At 40.2% G+C, this 12,185-nt stretch overlaps 2 protein-coding genes across 2 annotated transcripts; one reads left to right on the top strand and one right to left on the bottom strand.

The window, feature by feature from the left end:
• The first annotated feature begins 7,519 nt into the window (after positions 1–7,519).
• On the top strand, positions 7,520–10,111 carry LOC124158968 (transcription elongation factor SPT4-A). Its single transcript, XM_046534411.1, has 4 exons — positions 7,520–7,790; positions 7,868–7,974; positions 8,051–8,106; positions 9,882–10,111. The coding sequence occupies exons 1-4, from the start codon at positions 7,722–7,724 to the stop codon at positions 9,998–10,000; spliced, it is 351 nt and encodes a 116-aa protein (XP_046390367.1). The 5' UTR covers positions 7,520–7,721; the 3' UTR covers positions 10,001–10,111.
• On the bottom strand, positions 10,063–11,427 carry LOC124158967 (SREBP regulating gene protein). Its single transcript, XM_046534410.1, has 4 exons — positions 11,168–11,427; positions 10,933–11,092; positions 10,592–10,743; positions 10,063–10,507 (listed from the first exon to the last, which is right to left on the bottom strand). The coding sequence occupies exons 1-4, from the start codon at positions 11,267–11,269 to the stop codon at positions 10,283–10,285; spliced, it is 639 nt and encodes a 212-aa protein (XP_046390366.1). The 5' UTR covers positions 11,270–11,427; the 3' UTR covers positions 10,063–10,282.
• Between the last annotated feature and the right edge of the window lie 758 nt (positions 11,428–12,185).

A 12,185-nucleotide genomic window follows, 5' to 3' on the forward strand; every position in this document is an offset into this window, starting at 1 on the left:
TTATTTTTTAGCTGTTCTTGTTCGCGTAACTACTCACTAATATTTTTTTTTGCTTTGAAAAAATGTTCTGGGATCAATACCGCGGAAGATATTACAGATCAATATTGTAGTAAGATATTTATGTATTGAATTCCACCTGAAAAAAATTCCTCCAACTAAGCCATCCATATGGCTTAGATTAGTCGACTACACGATTGTAGTATGGAGACTGGTAAGGAAGAAATGTAAATTTTTCGCTATACGTTTAATACCATAGAGAACAATATTAAATTCATGGGGGAAGAAGGAAGTGGCGAGAATCTACCTTTCCTCGACGACCCCACAAGCATAGGAGAAGGTAAAATACTTGGCCATGCAGCATGAAGAAAACTTGCAAACTCCAAAAGGTATATTTCAGCCAGTTCTCACCTCCATCCATCACAAATAAGAGGGATATTGGCGATCATGATCCACCAATCAGTAAATTAAATGAAGAAGACCATAGGGACGAAGAATGAAATCAACTAACGACCATTCTTATGAATAATGGTTACAACGGAATAGACATTCAGATGACCACTTCTCGAAAACGAAAATATTCACATCGGCCGTCGGATGAGCTGTCGGTAGGCAGAACTCCAAGATAGCAACGTTACGATAAAATTTTGTCCTTTCCTAGTAGGAGAGCATAGCTGCAATACATTAAGGGACCACCGACAAGATAGCCAGACTAGTACAGAAACGCGATTTATGTCAACCACGGAGGCAAATTATTCAGATTCCTCCTCTGCGGTGTAAAAGAAAAAGAGAAACTAGAGATCCCTAAAAAAGTCATACGTAAAGGATGCAAAAGTTCACTTGTAATAAACAATGTCATTACCCTGAGAAAGTCTCCTGTAGCGGAGACGAAACTGTTGTCTAAAATAACATAGCTGAACTTTATTGCGCTAAACCCGCAGACGACGAAGTTATTTGCGCAAGGGGTCTTCAACCTTTTTCGATGCAAGGGCCAAAAATCGATTTCACATCGCCCGGAAGGCCACGATGCCTCACGTCACTTTACCACAACATCAATAAAATTTAATAAAAAACATACAATTTCAAAGTTCAATAATATTTATTGGGTAAAAGGTTCAATCAATGCGATTTTTGACATAGTTTACTTTTGACGAGTGCTTCGATACATATTTTATATTGTGTGGCGCGATATTATACATATTTTCTTTAGCCTCCGGGGCAGCAAGAAGTTCGCCGGAGGGCCGCGGGTTGAAACCAGCAACCCTTTATTTCCGAAATGACCAAATCAGTGCACTTGCCAATGCCAAAGTGCTCCTCATTACCGAATGATAAGCTTACACTAATTAACAACTCTGCCGGCTTCCGTCTAGTTCTTTGAAGAAGTCCACGAAAAAGTAAGGGACACAAGTGGGGTTATCAGGAGGTATAAGTTAGATCAGCCGGCTTTCAAAAGATTGCAGGTGTTTCCTGGAGATTTTCTAGGAATTCTTCGTATAAGAAACAGGCGGACGTACAAAGGGGGAGGGGGGATCCCGAGCTTCCTACGACATGAGGAAAATGTTGACCGTTTCAAGCTGCCTGCCGCTCGTTGTGGTGCGCCGCAAGGAGCTATCTTAGTCTCTCGTGTCTATCAACAAATAATATAGCACTGTTAAGTATGTAATTCCGCACTTTATTTTATTTTTACCATTAATTTAGTATGATATATCATTTGTTGTCCTAATTTGAAATTATATAACCAAGCCTCACATAGGTATTGCCTCCTCTCCCCTTCCCCAAGGATATAATATCTACGATACAGATAAGAATTTTTTTTAGCGCAATGGTTAATATTCACCTCATCGTAAATGTATTTGTTTATAAGATAACAGATTCTGGATTTGTTGTAGCAGGGGCGGTCTTTTCAGGTCGGCTGGTCGGCAATCTCCGAGGGCCCCGAGCTTACGGGGCCTCCACAATGCTCGCGTATCGTGAAGCGTACATGAAGGGTGTACATATTTAAAAAAAGACTCAGATTACTTGAAGTTTTTTGCAATTACATAATTCTACGTTTCCATTTGTTGCTTTATTTACAACATGCTCAATGTAAAAAGATTATATAAAAATAAATAAAATAAAGGTGTTGGAAAATAAAAGAGAACCTGATGCTTTTTTGAAAGAGTTATTTGAAAAGGTTAATTTAGAGGTATTTTGATTTCATTGTAGGTCAAAAGAAAAAATTAATTAAGTAAATGATAGAACCATAATCCATTATTAAACTTTATAAGTCGTGACATTCTCACTTTTCATGGTATTTTTTCTTATTGCTTTTTTTATTAACTTATGTTTTATAAGCCTGAATAGAGTCAAAATGCATTTCCGGGCATACCAATTTCCAAAAATTTCCGGGGGAGGACCCCCCCACCGGTATCACGAGCCCCAGCCCAGGGCCCCCGAACTACCAAGACTTCCCCTGTGTTATAGACAGGCAAACGAGCGCGGAAACAACCCGGAAGGAAGCGTACATTCACTGTTCAATGCCGCGGAAACCTGCGACATGAGGCGAGGTCACTTGAACCATTGAGAACAGGAGGGTGAGTGGACACGGGAATGTCAGAGGAAAGGAAAGAGCAGGAAAGATGCTTAATAGGGCCACAGCTTCACGTCCTATGCATGGATGGTAACCTGTGGCATAGCTAGGATTTGCTTTGGAGGGAATGGGGGACCCAGGGGTTCAGTGGCGTAGCCAAGGGGGGTCGATGGGGTCCGGACCCCTCCCCCCCCCCCCCCCCGAAATATAAAAACGCAATTAATTTCCTTCATAATAGAAAAAAATATTGAAAAATTATCATTTTACAAATTATTTCTTTAACAAATGAAGTGTTTTCGATTATGAAAAGTGTTAAAATTAGTAAGAAAAATAACCACTTACTTAGTACGCTGTTTTTCAAAAATTTACCCCCACTGGTTTTGGACCCCCCGAACGAAAAATACGCCACTGCAGGGGTCCGAGAAAATTTTGCGCGTTAAAAAAACACTGACAATGAGAAGCATTCAGAAGCGTTAACTTTGGCTAACAGTTTATCTAAGATTATTTTATCGCATGAATCTTTTATTTCATCCTTAGTCACCGGTCGATATTAAGTGACTCATCTCGCCGCCATGATATTGATAAATAATCTTTAACTTTAAGCAGATGCAGCAATAATACGTCAAATCTAGGCAATAGTTTTAAATAATTTTTTTACTTCTCTGAGGCTTTGGGGGGGATCTATCCTTCTCTTCCCGTCCATAGCTAAGGCACTGGTGGTAACCATATATATGGAGGACTAAATGCTCTTTTCCCTTTTGCTTCTCGGGCTACACTTTATAGTGTGAATATGATTGGGGGAGCACGGTAGCCTACTAAGTAGAGCGCTTGAAGTTCTTCATTTCCGGTTACTACCGCGTCGGTTGCTCTGTCGACGACAACAGTTTCGCTGTCACTACTGCCAGCGTCTTCAGGACGAAGATAGAGACCAAGGGGACTGCAGAGAATAGGAGGCCCAATGCATCCCATAGAGGGTTGATTTCTATTGCCACTTTGGTACCATTTTAATCGGTTTTCAAAAATTTCCGCGGCCCGGTGATGAGTCTAATGCGATTAAATTTTTTCCAATATTTTGCAGTGTAATGTTTTTAATTGCGAGGAATAGCATTGAAAAGTTATGAATCTGATGGATCATATCATCGCGTATATAAATATCCGTTAACACCCTTAATTATAAATTATTACCCCCTGAAAATCGGATCACTTTGTCCGTCAACGACGCGAGTGGCGACCTCTGAATTCCCTATCATGAGCCCCAGCCAAGGGCCCCAATCACCACAGACAGTTCCTGCTTGAGATCTTCCTCCACACCAATGGTGAAGACGTGATTATCTACCGATTTGATCGATAGATTTTTCTTCCTCATAGGAAAATCTACTAAAATTGGTAGCATATTAATTGCGTAAGCTTGGTTTCGCTAATAGTATGGCCCGCCCGCCTTGTGACGGTGCGGGACTCCTCGTCCCTTCCCTTCCTTCCCTATCCACTCCCTGGAGGCGTCGTCGGGCTCTCATCGCGGCGGAGCCTCCTTCCTTGTTCCTTCCCGTCCTTCCCCTTCTGGATGCAGAGGAGAAAAGCTCGCGCTTACAGTCCCTGCCCCAGGAGTGTATCCCCGCGAGCCCGCCCTAGGGTTTCGTTCCCACTGGTGAAGACGTGATGCATAGAGTAATGAATTGGAAGAGTCCTCCACGGAGCAAACATATACGTTACCAGCAGAGCGCCCGGCGTTGCTCGGGAGGGGTAGTACCCAGAGAATGGAAAAAACGATTTCCATACACCGCGCTCTGGGTCAGTTTGTACCCCGCTCCACTGCTTTGATTGTTATGTGTGTCCGTACGTATGTAAACCAAAAACATAGTGTGAGGGCATACCCCAGCGAAAGGTTTTGTACCGAGAGGATTAATAGTTAAGTTTAGAATCCTCGGAGTTATGTTTTCACTTTGCGCCCCCATATGTATCCGCCACTGTATGTGTCTACCAGGGGCGCAGCTAGGAATTAAGTCTAGGGGGGGTTTTAGGCGCAACTAATACTTACGGGTGTGGGGGTATTGCATACCCACCAGGGTAAGCAGGAGTTGCGGGTGCCCTCCTTCAGAAAAATTTGAAGAATAATGGTTCAAAATGGCGAGTTTTACGGCTTTCTGAGGAATATTTGATGAATACTAGTACTATGCTGTAAGTAATACTGATCCAAATAAGTAAAATGGATTAAACTTAAAAATATCTCTGTGCTCTATGGGGGGGGGTTTATCCTCCAAACCCCCCCCCCCTCGGTGCGTCACTGGTGTCTGCCACTGATTGTCAACAAAAACCAAAAGTTCTCCCTCCGCGTAAATATGCGGAGGACCGCACTGAAGCATTTAAGGGGTCTGGATCCCCTTTAATATAGGGCCTTGAGGCCATTTTTTCTTTCTTCCTCGACTTGCTTGACAATGTGATGGCCAATCACATAGAAACAGATTCTCTCTCTCTTTCGATGTAATCCCATCACTTTTCATAACTTTAGAGCAAGCATCATGTGTATAGTCTTCCTACCCTCGCAATCGCGTTGCTAGGTCAAGTTCCTGTTTTTGCAACTCTCGTCTTCCTCGAAGTATCCTCATTTTCATTAGTCATTGCGTCGGTCGTTAAGTGTTGCGCAACGAATGCGAGTGATAACAAGTGCGGAGGCAATGCCTCCTGGACGACGCACGGCTGCTCAAGATGATGATGCCACTAAGTTTGAATTAATAACCCTCGCAAATTGATGAATATCATTAATAATTTATCTATAAGATTAACTATTCCTCGAATAAAACTACAGGTGTCATTGGCGAAGTAGTGTGCAGAGGGAGGCTGGAGTTTTCTCCTCTGCATAGGGATATAAAATTAGGCTCTCCAGCTTTTACCGCATTTTATCCCTTGTAAATAACTTGTACATAATAATTAGGCAGGTTGCATATTGGATAGCACATAAATCCGGGTCAGATTAAAGGAGATTATGATTTTCAGAAAAAAATAATGATGGTAATCTTTAAGGTGGCAGTCTGATGAAAAATTTTATTTCACTAATTTAAGAAAAAAACGTATAATACCCGTATACGTTTTTACCCCGAAATAAACGTATAACAATATAATAATTAAACGTATAACGTATAATAATAATAACTATTGATAAATATCAAAAAGCCACTTGTGACCGCTACTTCGATCTCAGACGCAGTACGTCTAAAAGGCATTGCCATGGTATTGAATTTAAGTCACAGAGGAAAATGATGAAGCGCTCCCCTGCCTTTTCAGAGAAAAAATAACGGCCTTAATCCGCCCCAACGCAAATTAAGCTTCAAAAATTTTGGAACAACAATGAATTGCATTATTTCTCCATTTATATTTCCTCTCTCAACCACTAATTTTTACTAGATCACAAAGAGATCTATTTCCTCGGCATCTCCAACATCTGTTAACACCTTCCGATTCTCCTCCTTGCAGTGACCGCCTCAGTCGAAGCATATTCTGGCATTGGAGGTTTTATTTCTTGTATGATTGAATAGAATAGCCCTCTTTGTCTCAAATAATCACAGCCTTACTCCATTGAAAATATTACGGCAAAGGACTGATGTCTACGGATACAGTGTCGATGCGAATCTCAATGTGGTTGAAAAAGAAGAGCAAACGGACAGGAAGCAATAAGCAATGACTCACCAGCAAGTAGAATGAAAACCTGATATTTTTTAGGTAGGAAAAATTATAACAAGCCATTTTCCCGCTAAGGAAAAATACCTCTTCCTATGGGCACTCCCAACCTTTCGCGCCTAAAATTGCACCATACAATGACAGTTGGTGGCATGTCTGAACCTATCGATCAGCAAGTGTAGAGAAAATGAACCTTTATTAGCCGCAAAATAGCTCTAACGTCAGCGAACAAAGTGACTTAATATCTGAATTCAAGATTAAACTTGAATATTTCAATCGTTCAGGATTCTGAGAAAATATTATCATCTTTCCCTCAGCAAAAAGGATAATCGCAACTTAATACCATGGGATAGGGTATTGAAGACCGAAATTAGTTTCTCGAGTTACTCCACCATATATTGAAAACCTTTGATTATTCCTCATAAATAAGCAATAGTTAAACAAATATTGTTTTTCAAGCCATCAAAGAAGATCGAGCATGTCAACAGTGGCGCCGAATCCATGGGGCCCGAGCCCCCTCAAAAATTCGTTATGGCCGGATGTGAGGAAAAAATGTGTCAGGCTTGTCGATTTTCCCCGGAGTGTCCAGATGTCGAGATTCGAGTTATCAGGGTTCTAATGTTGGTCATATGACTCTAATAAAATGCTTAAAAATCTTAAAACTCACTACTTATAAATTTCCCGGGGCAAGATCCCCGGTTTGGTTCCCCCCAATATATTTTGGAAGTCGGCACCCCTGCATGTCAAGGAAGCGATTACCCCGTCATTACATGTATAATAAATACTGTAAATTATATATGTTGAAATATTTTCACACATTACAGGGAGTAACATTTTTCATCAAGTATCAGGAATTTAAATACTTGTATGTAACATACTCCATTTGGCATTCTAAATCACAGAAAGTTTGGTATCTACCCGAGAACTTAATTTTAATACATCGATATGGCATTAACATCTAAAATAAATTCGATATTTTAATCGGATAAACGAAGGAAAAATATATCTCTCATTCCAAAAACCATATGCGTACAGCGGGCGCGAGAATTATCATAAGAGAATGTGAAAAAAGCTGTATAGAAATTGAAACAGTTGGTGCTGCTTTTCACCGATTTTCCGGAAGTTAAAAGTGAAATGAGCACTTTCTGCAGACTTTTCATCGAAAGGACGGAACGAAGCCGATGTTGCCGCGCGTGACCTAATTTTCATAGTTTGAAACGAAGGTTTGAAAGCGCGTAATTACAATTCGCGTCATACGTAGTTTTACATTTCATCGTCAGGTGGCATTTGCCCTCGACAAATGAAAGAAGATTGCTTTTGAGCGCAGCGGATGTTATTGTTTTTCGTGTTTTCGTATTGATTGTGCCAGCCGTCGTCGATTTAACGTTATCATTCTTCGAGTGGTGTGTGTTTCATTGGATTAATAGATTAATTAATATATTTCTTTTATATCCATCTTGAATTTTGATAGATCAAGGGCATCATGTCCCTGGAAACAATTCCTAAGGATCTCAAAAATCTCAGAGCCTGCTTAGTTTGCTCTCTCGTGAAGGTAAGTTACTACGTAATCATTCAACTTGGATTTCTTGGTTGTCTATTGGAAAGTAACAATAAATCATTACTTTTCAGACCTTAGATCAATTTGAATTTGACGGATGTGACAATTGTGATGAGTTTCTGCGGATGAAAAACAACAGAGACAACGTATATGATTGTACGAGCACAAATTTCGATGGGTGAGTTTTGCTAACTAGTTTGGTTTTTAATTGATAAAATATATTTCAGATCATTAACTTAATATTGTCTTTTCAGGATAATAGCCGTGATGAGCCCTGAAGATAGCTGGGTCTGTAAATGGCAGCGTATCAGTAAGTATAGGTGTTGGTTACACAAAATTTCCAACCTTGGGTTTTGTGTTGAATTTATCCTTCTCGGCTCGAATCGTTAAACTGGATTTTATGGGGGACATAAGGGTGTATCAGTCAAAGTGTGATGTCCAACGGAATGTTTGTACTCTAAAAAAATATACTTAAACCTCTCCTAGTCTTCATCTCCTACCCTTCTTGATTTTCAAGTTTTCTTTGTTTGCGGTTTTATTATATTGCATTTTTCTCAAATCGCTATCGTAAGTTGTTCTTCTCTGACCTCCCTTTGTTTCTGCGCTGCATCCATGCTCAAGATCAATTGAATCGTCGGTATTTATGGAATAAAAGTTATTTTTTAGTTCAGGCACATGCAATACATTTCCAAGGATTTGTTCCATCCATTCCTTAAATGGTTAGCCAGAAGTTTTACTGTACCGCAGTCAGTGTTGATTTGTCCCAGATTTTTATTTTCTTGGGTTTGCTGATCTCTTGGTATTCCTACAATATACCGATTTCATTGCCCATGTGTTCACTGGCTCCACTATCTACAAAGGTACCAAATGTCTTTGTTAACTCTGTCAAATCTCGATTTATCTCAGATATTCTTTTCCTCATTATTGTTTTACGGTGATCGGGTTGGCGTGTTGGCTTCCCACCCCGTGGGCTCCGGTTCAAATCCCGGCGGTGGCAGAGAATTTTCAGGGACTGCCCGATTCTTGCTTGAATGTTGTAAGGACATTTCAAGGACAACTCACCGTTCGTCACATGGGACGTTAAGCCGTGGTCCCCTTTGCATCTTTTGTTAAGAGCAGGCTAATGCCGATGCCAAGTTTATCTTTACTCTTCCCTCATGGCACAAATGACCCAAGCTGTCAGTCGCCTGACGGAGTGAGCCTATGAAATTAGGTCCTACACTCTAGTCACCAATTTCCATAAATAATTTGGCCTTTCGTGACTTGTCATCCACTTTAAAGATCTTTGAAGTCAGGTATCTGCCATGCGAATTGTTTTAGGAAATCAATGATATTTTGCTGCATGCCATAGCCTAAATGTCTCACTATATTTAGGAAGCGGAAGATGATCACCCATGCTCCATAGCTAAGAGCAAGCCTAGTTGATTGTCATGTTTGATTTCTTGAACTTCGTCGTCAAAAGGTTGCACCTCAAGCTGCACACATTACCTTCAAGTTTGATGTTTTGGAAAGATAAAGGGACAAGCTTATTTAGTGGTGATATCAGAAAAATATAAAAGGTGATTACTGTTTTTTTGTTTGATGATCCATGATTAATATTAGCGATTTATTTATTTTGAGAGCCATCAAAACTAAAACAGTCTGAAACAAGTAAGGAAGACAAAGAGGTATGTCACATTTCCCTCATGGATGGGGTGAGTCCCTCCTCAGCTACTCATTGTCCTGACGAGTCATTTATTGCCCTAATGGAATGCAGCGAGGGGCAAGTGGGTGCAAAGTTGTCGCTTCCTCCAAGGATTAATTTTTAGGTTAAGTTCTGCCTTTTGCTGTGCTAAGGTGATTCATTCTTTCTGGACTGCTCATGGAGACATCAGGTGCAAAATGGCCTTGAAGCAGACAAATTGCTCATGTCAGGCAAAGACTGCGCATATTTGCTACTGCACTCAGGCCTTAAGCAATGTTTGTCAGTGGAGACACTACACTCTTTCAGAAATATAATACCTAATAAATATTGTGGAAGTGTAGTAAGGTGAAGTACGGAAATTCTTGCTACTAGTATTAATCCAATAATTATTTATCTTTCAGGTCGGTTCAACAAAGGGATATATGCCATCTCTGTGTCAGGAAGGCTACCTCAGGGTGTCATCAGGGATATGAAAAGTAGGGGCATTCCATATAGATCAAGAGATACCAGTTCAAGATAAATCTTAATAGTAATTGCTGCATTATGTATATTCAGGATGTTGTGAAAATGACCAATTCAATGAATGGTATTATTATTTCATTATATTTACAATAAATAATAAAAGATCTGACTTTTGGTACTTATACATTGACATCTTATGCCATTTTCAACAGTTCTTGTGTGCATTAAACCAGCTTCACCTCACCCCATACTGGGGCTTAAAACTAAATTATCAGAGCACCTTAGGGTTGACAAGAATAAGGACAGAAAAATATTTCACATTCAATCACAGGAAAATAAGTCACTCTACGTTATCTGAGGGCACAAGTTGGGCTCCAGCTGCGACTGGAGGAGTTTCACCATAACAATGTTTTGCACGGGGGTCCCGATAAGAGTTTTCATGCAGAACACTCTGAGAACTTGTACGGCACTTAGCGAGGCACAACTCGAAGTGGTCAGTGACGGAGGCAAACAAAACGTTAAAAGTCTCTGATGCCTTCCCAAGAACTCCCTGCAATATCGTTTTCTGGAAGAGAGACCAGTATTCATGAAGAGAGATAGCTGCTAAGTGCACCAAATATCCTTCTCATCACATCCAAAATTAACTAACCTTATTTGGGTCCAGACAGCATGATATGCAATATTCGTAAATACTACAGCACCCATTCTCCCTGCAAGTATCGCACGCGTAACGCTTAGTATTGTCTGAATCATTGCTGCAGCAACCATTGGCGAGGACATCACTTCGGGAGCATATGTACCCTAAGATTTAAATAAATTCAATGAAGTGATCGCGTCAGAGAATTTCTCAATTCAAATTTACCGGTGGTAATACAGTCATTGACAATTTAGGAAAGGAATATTCGTTAACAATGTCACATTAACCAACACAGAAGCAGTCAAGAAGGCACTCATCGCAACAAAAAAATACAAGTGGTAGGCTACCCTTACCTCTGTCGTCAACGATCAACACCTTCCCTTGAACCGAATTCCTACATGTAGTAACTTTAATACTCGTAAGGTTTTCCTCTTTCCCTGAATGCCATAAAAATGGCTGATCATGCTTTCTCACGGGAGCTATTTCCATGTCGTTGAGCGACGTCTCACCATTCTGAAATAAAACAACCTCACTGAGAATTAAATATCCGAGTACGTAAACACACTAACATACTTGAACGATTCTTACCTCCGTGATAATACTCAAAATACAGTATGTTAACGAAATGCCAAAAATGAAACCAAGCACGACTTTTTTTCGAATCACTCGCATTAAAAACGCTGCCCACATTTTGATCAATTAACGATCTACATATCACATTTTTTCCCAGCATTTGTACATCAGTTTTAAGGCAATTTTTCTCGCCCTTCGACACATTTTAACCTTTCTGAACCCAACACTTATTTCCGCAGTAAAGTCCTTTATTTTGATTCGTTAGTTTGCTAAACACCTAATGGTGGCGCAGCGGTCAGTCGCTTCCGCCCCCGCGAAATTTCCGCGCTTCGTTTGAAAAACTAGAAATACGAGGTTTTGCTGTGTTTTCCCTTTCCTTGCATTTATAATTGTAATTTCAGCGGCACCAAGTCAAATGTCGGAGGAGAGAGAAAAGTCTACATTACCACAATCAAAATTTGAGTTTAATTTCCCTTCCTTAATTTGAACCAATCATTACCCCAGTACTTTTTATCCCCACCTCATTAAGTCAAATTGTAACCCTCAGAACCGCTTTTGAAGCTTAAAAAATAATATCATATTAAGACCTATGGCCTTCATGTCCTCCTAGTAGCACATGAAGACCATAGTTCAGCTATGGTCACTTCCCTGCAGCTGCTATTGTTTCTAAAACCGTGGTGTGAAGAATTCTCATGAAATACTCAGATCAAGCACCCTCTTCATATGCTCTGAGGATGATTTCAGGGAACATTTTTCTCGATCTGTTAAGACCAGTTGTGGTTCCTTGAGGCAGGGAAGGGATGAAAATCCTCTTTTTCATTTTAGAGGAAGCATTATATATATACATACATATTTGACTTGCAACATCCTTGCATTTGTACCATTATTTTCACGCTCAAAGGAATGATTGCTAGTCAATGACTGTCTTACACCCACTGGTGGATACACAAAAAACTCAAGAGGTGGACTCAAAATATATCTTGAGCTACCTTCACTTTTATCATTATGAAAAATCATCAAATCTCATTCAAAG

The sequence above is a fragment of the Ischnura elegans genome, chromosome 5 (assembly GCF_921293095.1).
Source record: "Ischnura elegans chromosome 5, ioIscEleg1.1, whole genome shotgun sequence".
NCBI classification, from domain to species: domain Eukaryota; kingdom Metazoa; phylum Arthropoda; class Insecta; order Odonata; family Coenagrionidae; genus Ischnura; species Ischnura elegans.

Coding starts and splice junctions, on each gene's coding strand:
- LOC124158968 (XM_046534411.1), top strand. CDS start 7,722: ATGTCCCTGGAAACAATTCCTAAGGATCTCAAAAATCTCAGAGCCTGC. Junction 7,791..7,867: donor TAGTTTGCTCTCTCGTGAAG/GTAAGTTACTAC, acceptor ATTACTTTTCAG/ACCTTAGATCAATTTGAATT. Junction 8,107..9,881: donor CTGTAAATGGCAGCGTATCA/GTAAGTATAGGT, acceptor TTTATCTTTCAG/GTCGGTTCAACAAAGGGATA.
- LOC124158967 (XM_046534410.1), bottom strand. CDS start 11,269: ATGTGGGCAGCGTTTTTAATGCGAGTGATTCGAAAAAAAGTCGTGCTT. Junction 11,093..11,167: donor TTTTGAGTATTATCACGGAG/GTAAGAATCGTT, acceptor GTTTTATTTCAG/AATGGTGAGACGTCGCTCAA. Junction 10,508..10,591: donor GCTGTCTGGACCCAAATAAG/GTTAGTTAATTT, acceptor TCTCTCTTCCAG/AAAACGATATTGCAGGGAGT.